At 54.9% G+C, this 26,388-nt stretch overlaps 1 protein-coding gene and 1 long non-coding RNA gene across 2 annotated transcripts; one reads left to right on the top strand and one right to left on the bottom strand.

The window, feature by feature from the left end:
• Positions 1 to 5,773: 5,773 nt before the first annotated feature.
• LOC141570213 (uncharacterized) lies at positions 5,774 to 8,731 on the top strand. The gene is made up of 3 exons (XR_012494208.1): positions 5,774 to 6,429; positions 7,101 to 7,221; positions 7,754 to 8,731. It is a non-coding gene; the product is annotated as an uncharacterized LOC141570213 (long non-coding RNA).
• Positions 8,732 to 18,467: 9,736 nt separating this feature from the next.
• On the bottom strand, positions 18,468 to 21,988 carry PIM3 (Pim-3 proto-oncogene, serine/threonine kinase). The gene is made up of 6 exons (XM_019712368.2): positions 21,429 to 21,988; positions 21,214 to 21,323; positions 21,074 to 21,124; positions 20,625 to 20,994; positions 19,712 to 19,888; positions 18,468 to 19,626 (listed from the first exon to the last, which is right to left on the bottom strand). Exons 1-6 carry the CDS (start codon positions 21,511 to 21,513, stop codon positions 19,439 to 19,441), a joined length of 981 nt encoding a protein of 326 aa, XP_019567927.2. The 5' UTR covers positions 21,514 to 21,988; the 3' UTR covers positions 18,468 to 19,438.
• Between the last annotated feature and the right edge of the window lie 4,400 nt (positions 21,989 to 26,388).

Below are 26,388 nucleotides of genomic sequence, written 5' to 3'. Positions count from 1 at the left end.
CCGTCTGTGCCCAGGACAGCCCCCAAAGGCGGAGGCTCCCCTGGGAGACACAGCAGATTACGCGAGGGAGGGTGCCCCTCACTCGCTGGCAAGTGGATTACATTGGACCCCTGCCTAAGGCCCGCAATGCGATATATGCATTTACAGCAGTGGACACTGCTACGGGGTTGATGTTTGCTTGGCCCTGTCCGGCTGCGGATCAGCGGCATACAGTGGTAGCCCTTACACGGCCGTGCGCCCTCTATGGGTGCCCCCAAGTCATTGAAAGTGACAGGGGTACCCATTTTACGGAGCAAGAAGTGCAGCACTTGGCTGCCAGGATGGACGTGCAATGGTTGTTTCATATGCCGTACAATCTGCAAGCAGCTGGCATGACTGAACACTACAACGGCCTTTGGAAGCAAGGTCTCCGGGTGTCAAAACACCCTCCTACGATGCGCTACTGGGCCTTGCGTCTATGGGACGTCCTGAGAGTCCTGAATGAGAGACCACGGAAGGGAGGGCCCGCGCCAGTAGAAGCTCTGCTACATCGAACGGCCGCTCCCATTCAGTTACAGGTTACTACAAGTGAGACTCTGTTAAAGCCAGGCTATGGCAGAAATGGAAACATTTTGCTGCCAGCGCCCCACATGCTTGAAAGCAGGGGAACGGCAGCAATGGACTTGGCCCTGACAGGTCAAAAGCCCCCACTGTCAGTGGTTGGGCCTGATAGCCCCATGGGGGGCTGGTTTGACTTGACCCATGATTTGCAAGTGACGCCAGGGGTGATGGCTGAGTAGCCACCGCAAGTGACTGTAGTATACGGAGGTCCCGATGCCGGGATAATTTTGCGGGGAACCTATGTACTCTTGCTATGACCTATTATGGGGTCTCCTGTTCTGTTACACATTGAAACTATGCAAGGCACCCCAACCACTGCCATAAAGTTTTAGTACCACAAACCGAGAAAGGTGCCAGTGGTAGTCACCCTCCTTTCCCAGGACATAAATCTGGCACGTATCCTCCCAGATGGAAAGGATTTGCCATTGTTGGTTCCTAAGACTACTATTTCTTTCCGCCCATAGATGCCTATAGGCTAATATGGCACAGGGCCCCTCACAGAAGACGCTTGTCGCGTAGATTGTGAGGCGAGACCCTGTAGGGGTGGAGTGTGGGGACAGAATTCCAGAGAGCAGTTTCAAGGCTCTTGGCCTTACGTGGAAAGGTGCTGTCTCGGGTAGTAGATGGCCATCAGCTGTTACCGGTTAGCCATTAGCCACTGATATAACTGCCGTGGCTATGCTAGCAAGTGCCGATTGCAGTTAGCAAATGAGGTTGGTAGTCAGAGAAGAGGATGGCAGGTTGCGTCATGTGGCTCCTGCTTCCTGTCTCCAACCCAGCCACCAGCAAGAACATAGTGGTATGATTCCCGTTGGTGTTCCTTTTGGCCTCACCATGTCCTGCGTTCTTGTGCAGGGAGCGAGAGCTGAGACCCTCCATGACATCCAGTCACTGTTTTCAATCTTTAGTTAGAGGGGGTGCAGCCCACCATCCCATGTAGGAATTGAACCAGCAACCTTGTTGTTGAGAGCTCACGTTCTAACCAGCTGAGCCATCCGGCCGCCCCTAGAGTGTAGCATTTTGATTTCCTTCTCCTTTCCTTTTCTGTGTATTTCCCCAATATTTTCTCAGTGGTTTCCTTGAGAGTTACAATTAAAATCTTAAACTTATAACAACCTAGTTTGAATAATATTAATATCAGTTTCTATAGTGTGCAGACACTACTCCTATACGTCTCCATCCCTCCCCTATTACTGTCACAGATAAATCTTTATGTATTGTGTGCCCATTAACAGAGATTTATAATTATTGTTTCATGCATTTCCCCATCAAATCATATAGAAAAAAGAGGAATTACAAACCAAAACTACAATAATACCAGCATTATATTTTCCTGTGTGTTTACCTTTACCCATGTTCTGTATTTCTTCATGTGGCTTCGAGTTGCTGTCTGTTGTCCTTTTATTTCAGTCTGAAGGACTGACTCTCTTTAGCATTTCTTGTAGGTCAGGTGTACTAGTAATATAATTGCTAACCTTTTATTTATCTGGAAATACCTTACTTCCTCCTTCATTTTTGAAAGATAGTTTTACTAACATCATACTCAATGGTGAAGGACTGAAAACTTTACCCCTAAGATCAGGAACAAGACAAGAATGTTCACTTTTAACATTCAACATAGTACTGGAAGTGCTAGCCAGAGCAATTAGACAAGAAATAGAAATAAAGGCATTCAAATTGGAGAAATATTAAAGTATCTCTATTTATAGCTGACACGGTCGTATATAGAGAAAAGCCTAAAGAATCACATGAAAACACATTTACTCGTAGAGCTAACAAACTAATTCAGTAAAGCTGAAGGATACAAAACCAATAACATACAAGTCAGTTGCATCTCTATACACTATCAATGAAGAATTTTTAAAAACTTTAAGGAAATAATTCTATTTACAATAGCATCCAAAAGATAAAAATACTTAGGAATAAATTAAAGTTAGGAGGTAGGTGGAAGACTTGTACACTGAAAACTACAAAACACTGCTGAAAGAAATTAAAGAAGACACAAATGAATGGAAAAGCCACCGTGTTTACGGGCCGGAAGACTTGATATTGTTAAGCTGTCAAGGCTGTCCTAAGTGATCTACAGATTCAGTGCAACCTTTCTCAACATCCCAGTGCTGTTTTTTGTAGAAAGAGAAAATCCATCCTAAAATTCATATGGAATTACAAGGGACCCAAATAGAGAAAATAATCTTGGAAAATAACAAAGTTGGACTCACGCTTCCCTGTTCTAAACTTACTACAAAGCTGCAGTGATCAGCAGACTGTGGTAGTGGCATGAAGATGAACATACCGGGGGTGCCAAAAAATGTACACAAGTGGACACTTTGGTTAATGTTGCTCAAGCAGTAGTTCACTGTAATCAGAAATGTCTGGACGCTGATGGTAACCATTTTGAGCACCTCTTGTAATTGCAGAAGTCAAACGTGACTTGTATTCATCTTTTGTTATTGGTATAAATAGAGTATTACAATTTTAATAGTTTTTCCTTTCTTAAAATGTGTATACTTTTTTTTTGGTACCCTCTGTATAGCTCCATGGAAGAGAGCTGAGAGTCAAGAAATAAACTCTCACATTTATGGTCAGTTGATTTCCAACAAAGGTGCCAAGACCATGCCATGGGAAAGGACAGTCTCTTGAACAAATGGTGCTTGGAAAACTGCATACACACATGTGAAAGAATGAAGCTGGACACTTACCCGAGTGTCCATCGAGAAATTAATGGATATACAAAAGGTGGTGTAGACCTACAATGGCTCATTAACCAGCCATAGAAAGGAATGGCATTCTGATAGACACTATACCATGGATAAGCCTTGAGAACACGATGCTGAGTGAAACAAGCCAGACACAAGCCAGCTGTATGAGCTTCCAGAACAGGCCAGCTGAAGCGCTGTGAAGTAGAGATTACCCTGGCCTGTGTGAAGGGGGATCAGAGTTATTGTGTCACAGCTACAACAGCTACAGAGTTTTGTTTGGGCTGATAAGAAAGAGTTCTGGAAATAATGACGTTAATTGCACAACACTGTGAATGTACTGTCACTGAATTATTCACTTAAAATAGTAATTTTTATCTTATGTATATTTTACCACAATGAAAAAATTTTTTTGAAGAGGACTTGATAGCACCATGTGTCACTTATAGTTCACCCTAATTTACCTGGTCATGGGTGTGGCCACGGCGTTATCTATTTCCCTTTATTCAAAGGAAAAATTAAACATTCTCATCTCTCTGATAAGCAGGGAGTTGACCCAGGGAGCCAGGCACAAAGACTGGGAGAGGAGGCACTGTCTTTCTTGTTTACATTTCAAAGAGACCGATGGGGTCTATTAGGAAAAACATTCGTGGTTGTAAAACAGGCCAGAGGCCTACTTTTCGAAAGGTTTACAAGCATTTCAAAAGGACAGAATCTACAAGTTTTCTAAAGGAAATGTTCTAAGAAAAGGGAGAACTGAGAGTCTCTTTCCATTTTGGCACCAGGGAAGATTTAAATTTACCCTTACGACACCTAGAGGAAGAGTTCTAGAGGAAGAGTCGGTGCAAAGGCCCTGGGGTGGGCACGACAGTGTCACAGGAGTGGAGGGGGAGAGATGAGGGACACAGGTGGAAAAGCAGAGGAGGCTAGCAGCCATTGGGAAGAAGTCAGCATTTACCCCCACCAAAGTGGCCGTTGGGAAAATCACGTGACCCCGAGTGTGCGGGGAGCGTAGGGGTGCCGGTGGAGGGCAGATGTTGTCACAAAGCAGCCTAGCAGACTGTCCCCCCATGTCTTTCCTTAAGGAAAGAATAGTCTGTGAGACTGTGCATCTCTGGGACTGTATATTTCTCTCTATTTAGTCTCCAAAAGAGGGTTTGCGGCCAAAGACGAGTAAGATCCCCCACGGGGGGGGGTGGGGGGGACAACTCAAGCCAGGCGGAACGGCATGGAGACACCAGATGAGTTGCCTCAGAAAGATTTGGGAAGGGGCCTTGTCTCCCCTTCCCCCTGCCTGGGAAAAGCGGCTGCTGGCTCTGACTTTTCCCTCTCACCTAATTGGGAGAAAAGTCTTGAGAGTGATAAGATTAAGCTCTCTCTGCTCAGCTCTGTGAAATAATTTCGACATGCGATGTATCTCCCTCAAGGGAGTCGCATACCTCACCTCAAGGACTTTCTGCTTCGGCTGTTTGAAGATCAACATAATTGGTTTGGGTTGTTTCTATAACGTGATAAGTGAGTCCCACAGACCGTGCCAAAAACACTGCTACTCCCTTGTATACTTATCAATAAAAACCTCCAGTCGGCTTTGTTCTGGGCTCCAGCCTTTCAGAACTGTGAGACCCCTGGCCTTCTGAGATTTAACTGCATTAAGTCTGTTTCTTTCTTAAAACTTAACCCAAAGCCGCCCCTTCTCGCACCCTCACTGCCCGTGTTGCGCTGGAAGCGACAGGCAGAAGCAGGGAGAGCAGAGCCCATGGGACGCTACTGCAATAACCAGAGTGAGAGGCCTGGGCGGGCGGCGGCGGCAATGGTGAGGCAAGGTTAGACCCCGGGTGTATTTTGGAGTTAGAGCCAATGGGGTTCCCTGGTGGAGCGGAGGAGGGAGGCTGTCCCAGGGGACAAGGTAGGGCTTGCCTTATAGGCCCTGAGGAAGAGGGGAAGGGGAGGCCCTGCGAGGCCTCCCCAGAGTCCTGTTGGGGGGGGGGGGGTTAGGGAGGGACTGAGGAGTGTAGCGCCCCCTCCCCCGGCAGCGCCTGGGAGGGGGTCAAGGGCTCCGGTCCAGCCCCCTTTGGCTTTTACTGAGAAGAAATGTCAGAAGATACCGCCTTTGTCTCGGGTCCCCAGGTTCCCAGTGCAAGTGTCTTTCTCACCGCTGACCCATCCCACACTCGCCCCTTATGGAGACCACCTCCCCCCACCCAGGAAGGACCCGTCGGGCCACCTACCCAGTTCCCAGGGTGGTGGCAGTGGCCGCCCAGGTGGACCAGCAGCGGGCAGCGAGCGCATGCGCAAAGCTGTGCGCTAGTGGAGGGGCGGGGGGAGAGAGGGCGCAGTGACACCCCTCACCCGCCCCGGGGACAGGCGCTCCGCAGAGAGAGCCGGGCACGCAGAAACTGCCTGGAGTATATTTTTTAAAAATATTTTGTTTATCTAATTTTTAATTATCACACAGTAAAATCGACTTTGTAAATTTTGGTGAACAGTTTTATCAATTTTACCACATTCAAGTAGCCGTCACAACAGGATACAGAACAGTTCCATCACCCAAAAGTGCCCCCTGCCATGGCTTTGTGGGCACGCCCCACCCACCGGTGACCCTTGGCAACCACTGACCTGTCCTCTGTCACCAGTTTTGTGAGCGTAATGTAAATGGACGCGGACGGTATGAACCCTTTGACACTGGCTTCTTTCACTCAGGCTGAGTCATTGGATGTTGTGTGGATCAAGTTTGTTTCTTCTCGTGACTGAGCGGCATTCCACGGGGTAGACGATCACAGTCTATTTATCCGTTCACCCACGGAAAGACATTTGGGTGGTTTCCAGATTTCACAGATAAAGCTACCACGTACCTTCCCGTATCGCGTGAGCGTCCACTTTCACTTCTCTAAGGTAAATGCTGGGGTGACGGGTGACACGGGGCATCCCACGCTAAGCCAGGCCATAGCGGACTTCCTAAGAGACAGATGAGCCCTGCCCAGAGCTGGGGCACTACTTTGCACTCCCAGCACCTGCCCGGCGACTTCAGCTGCTCCACGTCCTGACCGGTGCGGGGCGCTGTCAGGATCCCTGCTTCCAGTCCCGCTGCAAGCGTGCAGTGGACTCACCCAAGCTCTACGGTGCTTCTCTGAGGGTCTGCAACGTGCAGCATCTTTCACCTGCTCACTTGCCACCTGTGCGTCTTCTTGGGTGAAGTGTCTTTTCCAGACCTCTGCCTCCTTGCAAGCTGTGTTGTTTTCTTGTGTTGAGTTTTGCGAGCTCTTACATACTCTGCATACAAGTCCTTTTCGTATATGTGGCCTGCAAATCCTCTCCCCCAAACTGTAGCTTTTCTCGCCCTTCTCTTGACGGTATCTTTGGCAGGACAAAAATTTTTAATTTTGATGAAGTCCAATTATCCATTTTTTCCATCTATGGGTCGTGCTTTTGGTGTCATTTCTACAAACTTTTGACTAACTCCCTGTGTCACGAAGACTTTCTCCTGTTTTTCTTCTGCAAATTTTATAGTCTTGTGTTTTCCATTTAGACCTAGGATTCACTTTGCTAAAAACAGAAAAACGGACAAAACCTATTCTTTCTCCACTTGCACGTTTGTCAAAGATTCCTGTGGTCTGTTTCTGCACCATGTATTCTGTTCTATTTATCTATTCTACGTATACGCCTATCACATCACCAATACCAGCTGTCTTGACTACTGGACCTGTGTAATGTTAAAATCGGGTAGTGTGATTCCTACAACTTTGTTTTTCTTTTTCAAATTGGTTTAGTTATTCTGGTTCCATTGCTCTTCTATGCACATTGTAGAATTGGCTTGTCTATGTCTACAAAAGAATCTGCTGGAATTTTGGCTGGTGATGTGTCAAATGTACAGATCACCTTGGAGTCAACATCTTTGCTATGCTGAGGTTTCAAATCTATCAATACGGTAAGTCTTTCCATTTATTTAGATCTCCTTTGATTTCTTTCAAAAGCATTTTGTAGTTTTCAACACATTGATTCTGTCCACCTAGACATTTACACCTAGACATTTTTGGGAGCTGTTATAAATGGTAATATTCTTTAAATTTTGGTTTCCAACTATTAATAGCTTGTATATGGGAATATAATTGATTTTTGTGTTGACCTTGTATCCCGCAACCCTGCTATGGTAAATTGGTTCTAGGAGTTTGGTTCTTTTAAAAGATTGATTCTCGGGCCGGCCCAGTGGCTCAGGCAGTTGGAGCTTCGTGCTCCTAACTCCGAAGGCTGCTGGTTCGATTCCCATATGGCCCAGTGGGTTCTCAACCACAAGGTGGCCGGTTCAACTCCTCCAGTCCCACAAGGGATGATAGGCTGTGCCCCCTGCAACTAAGGTTGAACACGGCTCCTTGAGCTGAGCTACCTCCCGGATGGCTCAGTTGGTTGGAGCGCGGGCTCTCAACCACAAGGTTGCCAGTTCGATTCCTTGACTCCCACAGGGATGGTGGGCTGCACCCCCTGCAACTAGGAATGGCAACTGGACCTGGAGCTGAGCTGCGCCCTCCCCAACTAAGACTGAAAGGACAACAATTTGACTTGGAAAAAAGTCCTGGAAGTACACAATGTTCTCCAATGAAAGTCCTGTTCCCCTTCCCCAATAAAATCTTTAAAAAAACAAATTGATTCTCTAGGATTTTCTACATAGATAACCACATTGTCTGTAAGTAAGGACAGTTTCGTTTTTCCTGTCCAATCGGTATGCTTTTTATCTCCTTTTCTTGCCTTATCGCACTGGCTGGAACTTCTAGCACCATGTTGAATAAGAGCGGTGAGATTGGGCATCCTTGGCTTGATGCTGATCTTAGGGGGGCAGCTTTAATCTTTCACACTAAGTATGATGTTAGCTGTGGGATATTTGTGATGCCCTTTTTTCAGGTTAAGGAAGTTTGATGGATATAAAGATCTGAATTGACAGTGTTTTTCATTCAACCCTTGCAAAAGGATTGGACTACTTCCTTCTGGTCTCTATGGTTTCTGATGAAAAATCCCGTTATTCAAATCACTGTTCTTTTATAGGCAACACATCATTTTTCTCTGGCTTCGTTTAAAATTTTTTCCCCTTGTTTTTAGTTTTCAGCAGTTTGTTTATGAAGTTTCTTGGTGTGAATTTCTTTCCCTGTATCCTGGATGGCATTTGCTATGCTTCTTGAATTGTAAGTTTATGTCTTTCACCAAACTTGGGAAGTTTTCAGCTATTATTTTCTCAAGTAGTTTTTCTTCCCCGCACTCTTTCTCTTCTCCTTCTGGGACTCCAATCACACAAATATTATTAGCCCTTTTATTGATTGTCCCACAGGTCCCTGTGACTGTTCAATTTTTTAAAAAATGTTTTTTCTCTCTATTGCTCGGATAAATTTCTACTGATATATCAGGTAGGATTTTTTTTTAATGATTTTTAAAAAATTTTTTATTGGGGAATATTGGGGAACAGTGTGTTTCTCCACTCCAAGTTGTGGTCCTTCAATCTAGTTGTGGAGGACGCAGCTCAGCTCCAAGTCCAGTCGCCATTTTCAATCTTTAGTTGCAGGGGGCGCAGCCCACCATCCCAAGCCAGAATCGAACTGGCAACCCTGTTGTTCAGAGCTTTCACTCTAACTGAGCCATCTGGTCGCCCTTTTTTGTTTTTGTTATTATAAATTTCCATTTGGTTCTTCTTTATGTCTTTCTATTTATTTGCTGAGTCATTCCATTTTAATATTTGTGTCAAGAATGTTTGCAACTTCTGGTTCAAGTATTCTTATAATCGGTGTTTTCAAGTCCCCATCGGATCATTCAAACATCTCTGTCGTCGCATCATTGGTGTCTATTGTCTTTTCCCATGTGAGTTGAGATTTTCATGTTCATCATATGCAGACTGATTTTAGCTTCTGTCCTGGACATTTTGAGTATTATGTTAGGAGACTCTGGGTCTTCCCCTGGCTGGTGGAGAATGTTCAAATACTTGTTTTAGTCTCCTGTGGGTTATGGTTCCATTGTCCATTCAACGTTCAGTCTTTGCTGTTCTAACGGGGTCTGTCCTGTGTGTGCACCCTCTAGTGGTCACTCTGAGACTTGGGTGGAGGTCTACCTGTTAGATCAATTTTCCAAATATTTGCTATGCTAATTAGGATCAGATCCACAGACATACCCATCAGGGGTTGTTAGCCCAGGAGTCCAAAACTTTAAATCTTCTGAGGTCATTCTCTGAGCATCTTCCTCTTCATTATTTTCCTGGTACTTTCCAGTTACCTGAGGTTCCTTTTTCCTCCACCAGAAACCATCCACTTCTGCTTCTGTGACGCATCTGGGGTTAAGTGGCAGGAGGACATAGAGAAAAAAAGGCTGCTAATAAGTGAGTTCACCAAGGTTCCAGGATCCGAGATCAAAATACAAAAGTCAACTGCATTTCTATACGTTAGCAATGAACAGCCTAACATGAAATTTAGCAAACAATTCTATTCACACAGCCTCGCAAAGAATGCAATACCTCAGAAAGAGCTTAACAAGAGGCTGCAGGACTTGTATACTTAAACTACATAGCATTTCTGAATGATATTAAAGGCAATCTGAATAAATGGAGAGACATTCAATGTTCGTGGATTGGAAGATTCTGTATTGTTAAGATGGCAATACTAGGCAAACTGATGAAGACATTGGATGCCATCCCTATCAAAATGTAAGCAGATTTTTTGAGGGGCAGACATTGGCAACCTGGTCGTAAAATTTGCATAGAAATGCAAAGGACACAGAATAGCCAAAACAATTTTGGAACAAAATTGGAGAGTTTACAGTTTCCAACATTAAAATTTACATTAAAACTACAGTAACAAAGACAGCATGTACCGACATAAGGATTGACATATAGATCAATGAAGCTGAACTGAGAGTCCAGACGTGAACCCATATATTTATGGTCAACTGATTTTTGAAAAAAGTGTCAAGGATTTCAATGGGGAAAAGGATGCACTTTTCAACAGATAGTGCTATGACAATTGGAGACATATATATATATATATGTAAAAAGAGGAATCTGGACCCTTACCTCACAACATACACAATAATTAACTCAAACCGAACCATAAACCTAAATGTAAGAGTTAAAGCTATAAAACTCTTACACGAGTTTTATAGAAAATCTTTGTGACCTTGAATTAGGCAAAGTGTTCTGAGGTGCAATGCCAAAATCAGGATCCATGAAATAAAAAAATAAATGGGATTTGATCAAAGGTAAAAGTTTTATGCTTCAAACACCAATAAGAAAATGAAAATTGTGATACATGTTTGCCAATCATATATGTAATAAAGACTTGCACTTAGAATATATTATATAAAGAACACTTGCAACTTAAAAATAAGAGAAACATACACTTACAATTGTTATGTATGTTTTAACAGAATTAAAAATAATATGAAATTTAACAATAATAAGGCAAACAACCCAAGTAAAAAATAGGCAGAAAAATTGATTAGACATTTAACCAAAGGAGAAGGGGGGAAGCTGAATATCTTTGGTAAAATGTCTGATGAAATTTGAAAAGATGCTCAGCACCATTAGTTATTAGGAAAACTCAACTTGAAACCAAAGGCAACACTACCTCACAGCCACTTGGATGACTACAGTCAAAAAGAAAGACAGTTACAAGTGTTGACAAAGGAATACTGGGACCTCATACATTACTGGCGGGAATGTAAAATGCATAGCTCATTTCTTCAAAAGCTAAACATTAATTTACTATATGGCCCAGCATTTCCACTCCTAGGCATCTACCTAAGAGAAATGAGAACACGGGTCCACAGAGCCTTAGCCGCAACAGCCAAAATGTGCAAACTGCCCAAACACCCACCCACAGGTGACCCACACAGTGGAGTGTTATGGGAACCAACTACTGACACATGTTGCCACGTGGATGAACTCCAAAACGAGTGCCCAGTGAAAGCAGCCAGACACCAAACACTGTATTACAAGTGACGTGATTCCACATACATGAAATGGCCACAAAAGGCAGTGTATGAAGGCAGGAGGCAGGTGGGTGATCTCCTGGGTGGGTAGGAGGGTCTGCTAGTGGGTACCAGAGGTCTTTGAGGTCTGGGAAGTTCTAAAATTGGACTGTGGTGGTGGTTGCACAACTTGGAAAATTTACTAAAATCATGGAATTGTGGGTGGTTCAATGAAATGTTGAAAGTGGGTGAATTTTATGGTGTGTAAATTATGCCTCAATAAAGCTGTTTTAAAAATACTTCTCACAAATTTTATTAGATGTCTATTTAACTCTCTGAGAAATGTTTTAAGTGGCTCAGAGTATTAGTTTAAGAGGAATTTTGTTTTTTAGTAAAAATTTAGGGGTGGCCGGATGTCTCAGTTTGTTGCAGCGCGAGCTCTGAATAACAAGGTTGCCAGTTCAATTACCACATGGGCCAGTGAGCTGCACGCACCCTCCACAACTAAATTGAAGACAACAGGCCAGTGAGCTGCTCCCTCCAAAACTAGATTGAAGACAACGAGCTGCTGCTGAGTTTCCGGAGGGGCAGCTGGATGACTCGGTTAGAGCACAAGCTCTCAACAACAAGGTTGCCGGTTCAATTCCCACATGGGATGGTGGGCTATGCCCCCTGCAACTAAAGATTGAAAACAGCGACTGGACTTGGAGCAGAGCTGCGCCCTCCACAACCAGATTGAAGAACAACAGCTGGGAGCTGATGGGCACTGGAGAGAAACACACTATCCCTCAATATTCCCCAATAAAAAATAAAAAACATTTAGTGGGCTGAAAGAGCCTGACCCAGTCCCAGTCCCAGCCCCAGCCCCTGGGGGGTCCGGGGCTGTACCATCACTGCCCCTCCGCTCAAGTCCTGGAGCCAGCATGGCCCCTCAGGAGTTGGGGCTTTGGAAAACACGCTTGGGGACCAGACAGGACCAGAGAGAGGCTGGGGGCTGTCTGGGAGAGGTGGGGAGAGCCGGGCTTCAAGGTGGGGGCTGCTGATGGGCGGGGCCTTCCAGGCGGCACTTGGGCTGCGGCACTTGGGCTCAGGTGGGAGGGCTCAGTTTGACTGGATCTTACTGGAGATTGAAGGGCCCTTGTGGGTGTGCACCTGGAAGGTGGGTACACACCTGGACATTTCAACCCGGTCAGGTGTAAACGTGTGGGGCACAGAAGCTGAAGGGTTGAGGGGAGGGGTGAGCAGGGCCTAGGAGGTGGGTGCCCGGCTCATGGCAGACATGACGGGGAAGACACTGCCGGGAGCGGGGCACTCACAAGGGCGGCCAGCTGGGCAGCCCAGCAGTGAGGGCTGTACTGCTGCAGGGCTGGGCCAACCCCACAAATGCCTCCACCCTGCCCCAGGCTCTGCCCCTTCCTGTGATCCCTGCCTCCAGGCCAGAGCTCCTCCACTCGCACTCCCCTATCCCCAGAGGAGACCACCCAGGGTGAAACATGGCGCCTTCCGGCAATGTGCACCTACTGGGTGCCAGGCCCAGCTCAACCATTGTCTTCCTGCCACTTGACGGACCTCACTGGCCCTGGAGACCACCTATCGTCAGCCTTTTTGCTCAGGAGGGAGTTAGGTTTAGGAACTGAAACCCAGAGATGGAAACCCAGCCTGGGCACGGCTGCAGCCAGGGAGCTGGAGAGCTGATCGCTCTGTGGGTCACTGGGCAGGGAAGGCCCCACACAGGAACTTGGGCCTGTGATCCTGGAGACTGCACAGCAGGTGCCCTCTCCGTGGCCAGAGTGGGGGACCAGAGCTGAGGGGTGCTTTCAGATCACACAGCCTCGAGCAGCGCCTGCTGGTCCAGGATCCCTGGACTGCCCCTGGCCTTCCTGTCCCTGGGCCCCAACCAGAAGCCTCGCTGCCTGATGAGACCAGCACCTTCACGTCCCCACAGCCCAGGCCCTGGTGGCGTCCCAGGGGCACAAGGAATAGGGCAGGTGGCTGCGGACTGGGCTGGTCTGACACCTTGGGCACCAGCACCTCTGCATTCCCCCGCCCATGGCTGGAGTGGCCAGTGGGTCACTGAGCAACATTCCTGGGTGAGGAGCCCAAGAAATGCAACTCAGTGGCAGCACCTGTGGGGTATGGTGGAAAGCCTGAGGGCCCCGGGCTAGGTCCCAGCCTCCTCTGTGGATGGGTGGGGACAGTGACATTGGGGTCTCCTGCCCACTGAGGGCCTGAGCTTCTGGTCAGGATGACAGCCTCCTGCAGGAGGGCAGGTGGGAGGAACCAGAGGCCAGATCAGAGCCAGCTCACCCCCCTGAGCTCCATATCAGGAAGATGGGGTCCCACCCCAGGCTGTTCCTCACCCTCCCCGACACAGGGTGGGCGTCTTGGCTACTCACAAACTCGGGTGCGTACCTGATCTCCTTGAGCCTCTGTTTCTCCCACCAGGCTCATTCAGTGCTGGGTACAGGTGATCCACCCCCAAAGGAGGCCCTTACTCATGCAGGAGCAGACTCCTCCCCCACCCTGCTCGCTTCTGGGGCATGGACCCCAGGAAGCACTTTCTTGCAGTGACCAGTGCTGGAGGGCTAGACCCTGCCCCCATCCTGTCCAGCCAGGCCTGACTGCCGGGAACGCTGGGGGGCTGTTGTGTAATCAAGCTCTAGATTTTGCCAAGGCTGCCTAAAAAGCCACTGGCCTCGAAGTCGTGTGCTGGAGGCTCAGGCAGACGCCCCATCAGGCCTCTGTAGGGAGGGGAAGGGCCCACTGAGAAACCCAGAACCAGCAATTAGGCTTTCACCTCCCCACCGTGGCCACGGCCATGGCTCGGGGATGGACAGGGCTCCGTGGGCAGGTGTCAGGCCTGGCTGTCACCTCCCCAGCCAGTGTCCGTGACTGCGGCTCACATGTGCTATCCAGGCCTCATGCCCACCTCAGGAGCTGCCCAGCCTGTCTCCTCTGTATTTCCTCTTTGTGCTGCTTTCACTAGCACAGGGCTCATGGCCAGCTGGGGTCTGGATGCCTGGAAGGGCAGATGGGGCTCCCAGGGTCCTGCCAGGGGTCACTTCCCTTTTCCAAGAAGCTTTGGCACCAAAAGCATGCCAAGGTTTCGTTTCAGGGCTGCATCAGAAAAGAAAGTTGGCAAGGCTCTGACAGCTGCAGGTCAGTTTCGGGTCTGTGTCCCCACCTCTCTCTTCCTGGGAAGCTGGGCCGGCCCAGGCCACCAGGTGAGGAGACCAGGAGAGGTGGCCTGAGGTGGAAAGGCGCCCAGAGGCCGCACGCACCCACCTCGTGTGTGCTGCCAGCACCCAAACCCCCAGGGGCCTGGCTGAGCAAACCAGTGAAAGCTTGGACCAGCCAGGGTGTGATGTGAGGCTCCTGGCAGGACAGAGGCCTGGCAGGCGGGGGGACTGGGGCAAAGGCTGCATGACACCTAGGGCCACGGGGTACTCAGGATTCCGGTTCTTTCTACAATGATTTCTGGGTTCTGTGCAATCCCAAGAAAACCCCCTGATGGATGCTGCTCAGAACTTGAGCGAGTGTTTCTAGAGGAGCCTCAATATTAAATTGGCCCAAGATATGAAAAGATGAGCAGAGATGGGGCTCTAGCCTGGCACAGAACAGTCCAAGTGGGGAGTCTGGGCAGCCTCCTGGGTGTGGGCGGTGGGTGGAGGGAGAGGGACACTCTCAGGCCTGTCCAGGAGCTGGCAGGCTGCAGGAGAGCAGGACAGGCTTTCAGGGGCGTGCCCACCCCCCCACTGTCTTCATGTAGCCCGTCTGCTCCAGCCCCACGCCATCTGCATGGCCAACAGGACAGCTGGGGCTTCCGCCCATTGAAATAGTCCCATCTGGGCCCTAAAAGGCCCTGGGTAGAGGAGTCCCTTCTCGCAGCCCCGGATTCCAAGCACTGCAGACAGGGCTGGTTGTGATGAGAACAGATCCTACTCCAGCAGAGGGGGTCCCACAGACCCTGGGGACCCCCAAAGCTCCGCATAAGTTGCACCGCCCTTGGTGCTGTGAGGGCGCCGGGGTGAGGGCCCCTCACCCTCTGCAGAGCCTCCTGGCCCCGAGGAGTGGGACAGTGGGGGACTCGGGGGATGACCCATCCCAGGCCTCACAGGCACCTGCACTGGAGCACACATGGTCATTTGACCCTGAGTGCCTGGGGGGGGTGTGGTCCTGGAGGTTGCCAGTCTGGGGGGAAGGAGCTGGAGTACCCACAGCCTCATCCCACCCAGGAGCTGGGAGACGTCCGTGTGGACCCAGGGCCTCAAGGACATGGCCTCCGACGTCCTTGCTTCTCTAGGGACAGGTCACAGCTGTGGGGCCCACCATGCAGATCCTGACACAGCTCCACTTTTGCGTCTGGAGGCAGGGGGTGGGCGTGCCCAGACATAGAGAAGAGAAGGGCCCTGCTTCTCTTATCCCCACCAGCACCCCAAGTTGAGTAGCCCCAGAGCCAGAATGGTGGTGACCAGGGCCTGGCCAGGGGAGGGCCGCAAGCCAGTGTCCTATGGGGGCTTGGGCCTCCCAGCAGAGGTCTGGCATTCCCTGTGTCTCTGAGACCTGGGACCACTAACACGGGGTTCTCTGGAATCTCACCACAGGGGCGCCCCGGGGCTGTGTGCTGAACCACATGCCCACTGCCCAGGTCCTGGACACAGCCTGCACCCACCCCACCCCACGGGCGTCAGCCACCAGGGGGATCTCCAGCCTGGCCCTCCAGCTTCCTAACTTGGGGGGCACAGGAGTGGGGAACCAGAGTCAGAGTCTGGAATCCGCACAAGTGCCTGCCTGTCTGGGCCTCAGTTTCCCCAAGGGCATCCTGGGCAAGAGTCCTTGCCTAGTGGGGCTGGGGACTGGGGGATGCATCCAGACCAGGACCACGCAGACGGCAGTGCCCAACGGCCCCCAGGGTGGGGCGCCCAGGCTTGTGCAGTCATAGTACAGATGGGGCACAGGGCCACACTGAGAAAGCAGGATGGCTGAGCCATTCCCCTCGGCCACCTCCCCTCCATCTCTTCCCTCTTGTCTGCAGGGCAGGCTCTGGGGGCGGGGGGGCCACTCCACCGGGTCAGGCCCACGTTCAGCGCAGTCTTGCACGGGCTAGGTACCAGCCCCTTCAGAGCACCTGCCGGCACTCGGGCCCCCACACCAGCCTCAGCCTGTGTCCACCTGCCCCCTGGCCCTGATACACACAGGCCTGGGCTTCCTGCCACCCCAGCAGCACCATCTCTTTGCTCATCTGTCACTGTCAGAGCTGGGCCTCCCACCCAGGCAGGAGAGGAAGTGTCACCTGTGGCCTCAACTTCTGCATCCTCCCAACCCATCCGTGGTCACCCCCCCAGGCCTGTCCATCTACTTCCAGAGTGGCCAGTGCCTGCCCCACCTTCACAGGCATCTCGATGGGGGTCCCAGGGCCAAGGAACCTCGGGCAGGCCTGGCAGTGCCTCTGACCAGGTGATTCCTGGCGGCCTGGAGGGCAGCATTTCCCAAACTCACTGCTGAGCCCTCTGTTCCAGAACAACTGGGGTAAACGCTGTATTCCGGGGCCCTCTCGGGCCTGTTGGTTAGGTGGCTCCTGGCCTCAGGCAGCTGCTCGGCCTCCCGCTGCCTCTGCTGCCCACCTGCGGAGCTGAGATGGAAACGCATGAGAAGTGAACAGAGCTGTCCAGGTCCGCTCCTGACAGACACGCTTCCCTCTGAGCGTCTCCAGCAACGTGGCGCCGCCCTCGGTGCCGAGCCAGCCTTCTTCGGACGCCTCCACACCTTCCCACAAGGCCCCACGCACTTGGCGACCAAGCGTGGGGCGTCTTGGCACAAACATAAGCTCAGTGAGTGGTTTACTGGGTGGCACAGCGGGTGGACGAATGGCCTAAGGGAGGGCCGGGCGGACAGACGGCCGGGGCCCAAGACCAGCCTAGCACCCTGGGTGGCACGTGGGGGAGCCAAGACCACGGCGATGTGTGGGTGACTGCCGTTCAGGAGGGGTGCAGGGGCCCCAACACAGCACAGCTGCTTGTCCTCAGCCTTCCCAGCGTGCTCTGCGCTGAGCTGTCTATTCCTGGGAGGGGGCGGGATGAGTGGGAGAGCCCCAGCGGTCCAGGTGGACCCCCAGCAGGCCAACCGGCCTGCCCGGGCCGTAGGGACAGGTGGGCCCCCAAACCCTACTGCTCATGGCACCTGCCCACACAGAGCAGGCCACCCTGGCATGCCCGGGCCTCAGCAGCCATTGTTCAGGAGCGGGTGCCAGGTCCCACAGGCCCCAAAGGCCCAGACTCCCTCAGTGTGTGCCAGGGGCCCACACCCTAGCCCTCTGCCTGCCCACTTCGCTTCCTCCTGCTTCGTTTTCCTAAACTTCCCATCCCCACTCTTGCCTGCGGCCTCAGGACACTCCTTTGTCCGAGTTTTCAGTCCAAGGGGCCCCTTAGCAGGCACACAGGGCAGGCAAGTGTCTACATGCTCCTTAGACAGGGCGGTAGCCGGGCACTGGGCTGGGGGACACTGGGACAAGACCTGAAGGCTCTGGGCCTAGATGGCCTCCTCATAGGCCCAGTGGGTGCCCCAGAGCCCCAGCACGGGGAGCTCCCTGGAGGGGCAGTCATGCCCTTCATGCTGTGGCCTGACCCCAACACTACGCCTGGACCTAGCCATGGCTCGCACCAGCCCGCCCTGCCCTACAGCTGCCAACCAGGGCCCACCCACACCATCACTCCCACCCACACCCACCTGTTCTCTGCACCTGACATTCTTCCCCCCGTTCCACCAAGCAAACCTGTGCTCATCCTTTAGAACCCCTTCCAGCCGTCTGTGGGGCAGCGTGAGCTGCTCCCCACGCACACCTCTGGTCTGCCTGCTTGGCCTACAAGGGCCCCTTCCTTTTCCCGCCTGACTGGAGAACAGGTCAGCGGTCCTCTTGGGGCCACCACCAGATATGGCCTCCAGACTAGTGGCAGCTATGTCAACACCCACCCCCCACAACCCCGGGTCCGGTTCCCTGCCCCTCCCAGAGGCCCCTGATGGCACAGCCTACTGCCCACTCCCTCAGGTACAACAGGGGCAGTAATGGGGTGGCAAGGAGGCCAAAAGCCTCCCACTGGACTTCCCGCCTAAGCCCCGCCCACCATGCTGCCTCCTCAAAGGAATGGGGAGGATGGTTACCCAGGGACCAGAGGCCCTTTCTCCCATAACCTTCTCTCTCTCACCCCAGGCCCCCAACCCAATAAACACAGATATCTGTTATATACAAAACAATTTACTTGAAATACCTGTATAAAAAATACGATTTCCAGACATCTTACTTTTGAACTAAAAGAACCCCTGTCCCTGATGCCCACACACTGGGACCACAGAAACAGCTCCTAAAATAAATTAAAGGCTTGAGACTCTGTCCCCCCACCCCCAGCTTCCAGAGCCAACAAGCAGACTGTACAAGAACAATAATTTAAAACCCACCCCCCAGGGCACAGAGCCCCAAGGTGGCAGTCACCCACTCCCCTTAAATTAGCCACTGTACAAGTCCATCCTCTGACAGACGCAGGTAGGGTTGGGACCTGGGGTCCACACACAGCCACTCCCTCTCCAGCCTCAGGGGCCTAGAGAAGCAGGGCTGCTGGGAAGGACCCCCCACAAATAAATTAAACAATAAATAGCCCTCCGCGGGGGTCACACCATAAATAGACGTGCACACGCACACGCACACACGCACGGTGCATGAGTGTGGGCAGCAGAGGCCTGAACGTTGCATTGCTTGTGCACAGACATGCCCAGACGAACACTGAAGGACAAGGGTGGGTGCGGGAGGTGGGCACGAGGGACCCTGTGCCCGGTGAGACGAGGCCACAGGACAGAGAATGCTCCTGGTCTAACTTGGTCAGATGGGGAGGCACGGAGGGCCGACAGCACTGCCTCCCAGAAGCACAGGACAGGGACAGTCTTGGGGTCAGGCACCCGCCCAGGACAGGCGGGACCTCGCTTCGACTGGAGGTCTTTGGACAGACAGAGCTTGAGAATACCAAGTCCCGTGAAAGCAGCGTTCGAAAAGGCACTCAAAGCAAAGGAAACAGGCCCGGTGCCAAAGGCAAAGGTCACCAGGAGTTAGAGGTCACTGCTTTCTCAAGGAGCAGGCAGCCCTGACAGGACAGGCCCTACAGGGGCCATGCTGGGGCAGGTGGTCCCTCTGGTCCCACAAGCCAGGTGCAGGTTCCTCCTCATAAGCTCTCACTGCTGGAGGTGGTGCTGGCCCCGTCATCTGCATCCAGGGCACAGAGCCGCAAGTCACAGCTTTCGGAGGCGCCCCCGTCTTCCCCCAGCATCCAGGGATGGGTGGAGATCTGGTCCAGGGAGGGCCGCTCGGAGGGCCTCAGGGACAGACACCACTGAATGAGCTGCTGGCACTCTACAGGGGAGGAGAGAGGGTCAGGAAGGGGCCAGCTCCCGGTACCCCTCATTCCGTGCCGGCCCAGTCCAGGCCCCTCGCACACCTGGGGAGACCCTCCTCCGGAAGAAGAGGCGGCCCCGCAGAATCTCCTCGTCCTGCTCGAAGGGGATGTCCCCACACACCATGTCATAGAGCAGCACGCCCAGAGACCAGACGGTGGCAGAGCGCCCGTGGTAGCGGTGATAGCGGATCCACTCCGGAGGGCTGTACACCCGGGTGCCTGAGGAACACACATGGCTTAGGACGCACACCCAGGTGCCAGCAGCGCACGGAAACACCATGACTCTGAGCTCGCAGTGAATCATCTCAGAGGCCTCAACCAGAAGAGGGAGCCAGCCTCGAAAACCTGCTTGTCATCACCCTGGAAAAACCCCACGGGCGTGGCCTCCCCAGGGCTGGCCTAGCTGGGGGAGGAGCCGGTCACATGGGCGACGGCTCGGGTTTCACAACAAACAGATGTGAGATGAGGATTCGAAGCGGGGCCCAGGGAGGCGGAAGGGAGAGGAAGAGCAAGAGCGGGCAGAGAGGAGGGGGGAGGAGTGGGCGGGCGGGGAGCCCCGGCTTCCCCGAGCTCCGCAATGCGGGGATTTCTGCAATGCGGGGTTTTCTGCCAGCGCCCCCGCGCTCGCTGGGCACGCACGCAGCGCCCGCCCCCACGCAAGCGGCGGCCGGAGCAGCACCGGCTCTAACATCACCAGGGTCTGGGGCACTCCCCATACGGACACCCGCGCAAACACTGCGACCTCACGGTCCCCCGCCCGAGGGCGCGCCCCAACACCACCGGAGACGGCAGTCTCGAGCCTGCCCCTCGCCCCCACCCACCACGAACCCGCTCGAGATCCTCGGCTTAGTGCCCACTTGAGCGTGCCCGAAGCGGCGCGTGGCCTCAACAGTCACCAGCCCCCGCCACCCTCCCGCGGGCGTTACTGGTCGCTGGAACGCCAGCCCGCGCTCACCGTCGAAGTCGGTGTAGACTGTGTCCTTGAGCAGCGCGCCCGAGCCGAAGTCGATGAGCTTGAGCTCCCCCGAGCGCAAGTCCACCAGCAAGTTCTCGTCCTTGATGTCGCGGTGCACCACCCCGCAGGCGTGGCAGTGGCGCACGGCGGCCAGCACCTGCGCGAAGAAGCGGCGCGCCAGGGGCTCATCGAGTGCGCCGCGCTCCGTGATGAAGTCGAAAAGGTCCTGGGCCGGCTCAGGCCGCTCGAGCACCAGCAGGAAGCCGTCGGGCCGCTCGAACCAGTCCAACAGGCGGATGACGCCGCGCGCGCCGCCCGCCGCGCCCACCTTACGCAGCAACACAACCTCCAGGGGCACGGCCGCGCCGCCCTGGGGGACACAGCGGTCAGCGTACACAGTCCGCAGCCCAGACCCCGCCGACAGCCCGCCCGCTCGGCCCCACACTTACGATGCTACCCCACTCGGTCACCCGCTCCTTCTCCACGTGTTTCACGGCCACCTGGGGGGACGGAAGGGGTCAGGCCCGGTCGGCTGCGACCACACGCGCTCTGGGCAAGAAACCCAAGTCCGCCCGGCGACCCGACTCACCGGGAGCCCGTCGGCGATGCGGTTGCCCGCGTAGACCGTGCCGAATCCGCCGCTGCCCAGCACGGCGCCCACCTGGTACACCTTCTCGAAACTCTCCTTGTCTGCCTTGGCTGTGGGGACCGTGCGGGCGGGGTTGGTAAGGCACGGTACGCCCCCAACCCTCAATCCCCAAACCCCGACGCCCCCGGTCCCCCAATCTCCGGCCCCGCGCGTACCAGGCTGCAGGATCTTAACCGGGAGATGCTCCACGCCGCCCGGCCCGCAAAGGTGCGCCAGGGAACCGAACTTGGAGAGCAGCATCGCGGGCGGCAGCGGGGCCCGGGCCCGAGGCCTCCGGGCTCTGCGCCGCCTCTCGCCGGGCTCGGCTCCCCGCGCGGTCGCGGGAGAGCGGCCTCCCTTGGCCGCGCGGAGCCCTGAGCCCCGGATGGCGAGCGGGCGCTGGGAGGAGAACGCTGCGGAAGCACCGGCTTTCGGAATGCCGAAACCCGCGCTGGCGAGGCTGTCGCGCGACGCAGTGGCCCCAGCCGAGCCCTCGTGGACCTCGTGAACGCGCAGAAGGCCAAGCAGCTCACACGCCCCGGCCGCCTCGCCCCGGGGTTTTGGACCGCGGATGCCTGTATCCCTCCGCGGGGGCGGGGAGAGTGAGACCGGGGAGAGTGAGGCCCCGCCCCCTTCCGCGGGGATCCGCGCCGCGGAGTTGTCCCAGGGAACCGGGGCAAGCAGCCGAGGCGACTGAGAGAAGAGGCCGGGCGCCCCTTCCCGGGATTGGCAGGGGTCGGCGCGGGGTGGGGGGAGGGAGGTGCAGCGAACCGCCCGGGACTATCTCTGTGTAGTAGAACCGCGGAAGTGCACAGCGTGGCGCGTCTCTTCTGCGTTCACACACACACGGTCCGCGCACGCGCAGCTCCTGCGCGGGCGGGGGCCGAGGCGTGTAGGGAGGGGCCGCGTAAGCCAATGGGAGCCGGGGTTTCCAAAGGGCACCGGAGCCCCAGCCAATGGTGGCGCGCGGACGGGGTGGGGACTCGTACACCCCGCTCAGGCTGCGCAGAGAAGGTCATCTGCGACACGCGCGCCTTCCTTGCTGGACCTTGTAGCGGTTGGCTGGACTGCGGGATGTAGAGCGCGCTGGGGTCTGAGGACGGGCGGGATCCGGGCGGCCTGGCCGTGCGTGTGTCGGCGTCTCGGGCAGTGCGCGCACGTCCGCCAAGTGGCCCGGCGTGAGGATGCGGCGCCGTGCGCTCGGGGACTCCGCTCCGCGGCAGCGTTCCGGGACCCCGCCCACCCTGGGGCCGCAGTTCTGACCCGGTCTTGACCTCAAGCCCGCACCCGAGGTCCCTCCCTAACCACGCCTCCCTTTGCTGGAACCTTTGCCCTGCTGTCCTCGTGCCTAGAGCACCCTCCCCTGCTCTCCACCCCCGGACTGCCCTCCAGGCCCACCTGCTGACCACCTCTATCACGGAGCTCACCTTGCCCACTGCAGTCAGGACCCGAACCAGACCAGGTCTAAATGGGCTTGGTCGGGACCTCACCTTGTTCTCTGCCTTGTGTGCTACACAGACTCACCTGTGTGGAGTGATCAACCCCACGGATTGCCAGCCAAGGTCACTGGTCTGAGCAGCTCAGGACTCCGGCTGTGAGCAGTTCTCCGAGTCAGGATGTCCCTGCCTCCCACACAGTCCTAGAGAGGGTTGGGGGAGCCAGGGACCAAGGTACTGGTCCTGGCATCGCAGGCGCTTCCAGCAACCCCTAGGGTGGCCCCAAAACATGCACAGGCTGGCCTACAGTCTCCCTCAGCACACCCAACCTCCCCCAAGTCACACCCCTTCACTGCCATTATCACTGTCCCAGGGCAGAAAGTGGACCCTCCACTCGTACAGCTCTTAGGGTCTTGCCTTACGGGAACTCTAATCCTCCTGCAGTGTGGGCCCACGAAAGGAGGGCTGGGGTTTGGCCAATAAACTGTGGGCCGCAGGCCAGTGCAGGGCACCCCATGGGTCAGATCCAAGGTAGGATGCCAGAGCCCACCCCTTCAGCGGAATCCACGCAGCACATGTGAAGAAGGAGGGGCTATTGTCCACTTGTGGGTCCTTCCAGAGGACCAGCAAAAGGTCCCCCAAGCCTGGCCCCCTCAGGTCAGGCTGTTAGGGTTCCCAGACCTACAGCCAGTCCTAGGGTCGGGGAGGGCAGGAGCCCTGGAGGGTGTTGTGAGCTCCCCAGTGGCCTCCCCAGTTGGACTTCAGCCTTGCGTGTGACCATCCAGGCCAGTCCTCTCGCATGCCCTGGCCTGTATGCCCAGCTGGTCCCTGGCTCTGGGAGTCAGCCTTGGGAGGCCGTCAGCCCCAGCACCGCAGCAGCTTGATGAAAACCTCCAGTCTCCTGGAAGGGATGATGTGTGTTCCACCAGTGCTGCGCTCACCCGCCACCCCAGTTCTGAAGGTGGGCTGTCTGTCTGTGGAGGGCTGCAGGAGTCTGGCTGCCGGCCTGGTCTGGGAGTGGGGGACAGAGCAGGAGGCAGACTCTTTCCTGTGGTAGAAATTTTCTTAGAGCCTTCATCCCTCTCTGACACTGTCGGGTGTGTTATGTGAGCCTCTGTGTGTGTGTGTGCGCGCATGTGTGCTCGCCCTGCACCGAGTTCCGTGAAGGGTCAGAATGGACTGGCACACCTTGCAGGGGCTGTCCTTCTGCCTCGGGGGCATCTTTCAGGCTCCATCCGACCCAAGGACTGGACTGGGCAGGGGGCCTGGTATCTGTTTGTGCAGCCACCCAAGGCCCCATGTCCACTCTGGTACTCCAGACAACGGTGCCCAGTGGGCAGGGCTCAGGCAGGGTGCTGCCTACCTCACCCCAACTCTACCCTGCTGATGGGCATGACCCACCCTATTTCTCTGCTTGGCAAACTAAGGCTCTTAGGGATCTGTCTGCCCAGCTGTGGAGCCCCCGCCCTCCTTATATGGGGGGTAAAGCCAAATCTGATACCCAAGGGTCTTGCGACTTCTGCCCTGGGTAAGTGACCCAGGCCACTTCTCCCCTGCAGTCTGAGCCACACACATACCCAGCCGCGTCTCTGAATGTACATGATACCAGTGCCTGTTATTTCCTGGTTCCTGGAAGGTCCATCCGGTGGGCCTTAAAAATAGTTCTGGACCCCACAGGCAGGCCCAGCCCAGGTCAGCAACCCCACCAGCAGCAGCACTGGGGCCACTTCTGCAGACAGCAGGAAGAGGCCACCAGGAGGAGGGTTCGGCTGGGGTTGAGGCACGAAGTCCTCATCCTGCTGTCCCACTGACCGAAGACGGCCAGGCTGTGTCCCTTGGCCTCCCGCCACCCCTCAGGTTGACCAAGGCTCAGGCCAGCGTGGGGCGGGCACCTCTTTGAGTTCCTGTCCTCTCAAGGCAGGCGTTTCCCAAGGAGGGGAGCAGGCTGGATCCTACCAGAGCACGGCACCACCTCCCCTCGTCCTGGAAACAGTCCACCCCTGCCCTGCACAGCCAACACCACCAGGTTACCCTGTCCTGCTGGCCAGGGGAGTCATACTGTTGCCACGGGTATGAGCTCAGCTGGACTCCCTGGATTAGGGTAGAAGAGGAGGGTGGCTGGAAGGTGGCCTAGGCCACTCACACTCTGTCTCCCATAGTCACACACACAGGTACACACACAGACCTTCACACACATACACACATATACAGGTAAACACTCATACCCTACACAGACACACATAGGTCACCACACAAACAAGTACACACACCCCACACAGACCATCACACGTGTACACACACATAGGTACACCCTCATACCCCATACAGATTGTCATACACAAACACGTCCACAGAGCTGGGGACACATCCATCATAGCAGGAGTGTGGGGGGCAGCGATGCATACTCATGGGCCTCCTCCCCGTGTCCCCAGGCCCCCTGGTTTCATGGGGCGGTGCCTGCCCTGCCCCAGCCCCCCACAGGCCAGGCCTTGGCCCTCTTGCCCCTGTCCACCCCAGGCCCCATGCCAACCACCAAGGCCTTCTCCATTAGCCACTTTCTAGCTGTACCCCTGCCCTGGCTCTCAATGCCCCTCCACCCAGGCCATGCCTGGGGGACCCCCACCTGCCGCTCATCTACCCCCAAGCCTGTGGTTCTGCCTCACCTCCCAAACCTACCCGCCAGCCCACCTGTCCTCTGGCATCTCTCCCAGCTCCCACCTCGTGCTCCCTCAGCTTCCCAGGTCCTCCCAGCTCCCCCTGACAGCAGGTCACTGTCCTGCCTCCAATTCTCCAGGGCTGCCCTGCACCAGCAGGGTCACAGCCATCACCCTGAGTCCCCTCCGCCCTCCAGTACCATTGCAGGAAGCCCTGGCCCACCTGGGCCTGCCCCCTCCCCAACCAGTGTGGCCTGACTCCACAGCTTCACAGGCGGCCAGCTTCGCGTGGGCATCCACCCCTACCGAGACCCCACTGGGCTCTGGGAGCTCTGTGCCGGACCAGCCCTGCACCCCCTGTGCCTGCACAGGGCTGCTGCCTGGCCTGTTGGGGAGGGCCCTTCCCTCTAGGCTTCTCGCCTGCATCACAGCCTCTCACCCGCCGGGAGGAGAGCCAGAAGAGCCAGGCTGGGGTTTTGCAATGTTCACCAAAGGTGACCAGGGAGGGCCTGGGCTGAGGTGGGTGGTGCCTGCATGAACTCTGGCCTGGGATGGGGCCAGGCTGCCCCGGGCAGTGGGCACAGTGTCAGCACTGAACCAGCTCCCCAGCCACTTTGCCGGGCCTCACACCTTGGCCTTCCCGCCTTCCCTGGGCCTCCCTGCAGTGCCCCTGCAGTGCCTCCCATTCTCCCTGTGATTCTGTCTCCTTTGGGACCTCTGTTGGGACCATCCTCTGATGCAGCTGAGTACCCCAGCCCAGGCCTCGCTCTGCCACTGACCTACACCCAAACCATGGGCATGTCCCAGCCTGAATCTCTGCATCTGGGGGTACTCTGGTCGCCCCTGTGCAGGCCCGGGAGGAAGGTGCAGCGAGATGTCTGTGAGGTGCTTCTGGCATACAATAGGAGCCTAATAGATGCAGCTATGGAAGCTCTAGCTGTTGCAGGCATAGGCCCCGGACTTCATCCATAGGGTCCAGGGGACTCCCTGGAATGGGGGTGACTGGGCCAGGTCACCTCTGGGGTCAGGCCCTCAGACGGAGGAGC

Source organism: Rhinolophus sinicus, linkage group LG02 (assembly GCF_036562045.2).
Source record: "Rhinolophus sinicus isolate RSC01 linkage group LG02, ASM3656204v1, whole genome shotgun sequence".
Lineage (NCBI taxonomy): Eukaryota > Metazoa > Chordata > Mammalia > Chiroptera > Rhinolophidae > Rhinolophus > Rhinolophus sinicus.
This window is presented reverse-complemented; position numbering and strand designations above follow the sequence as displayed.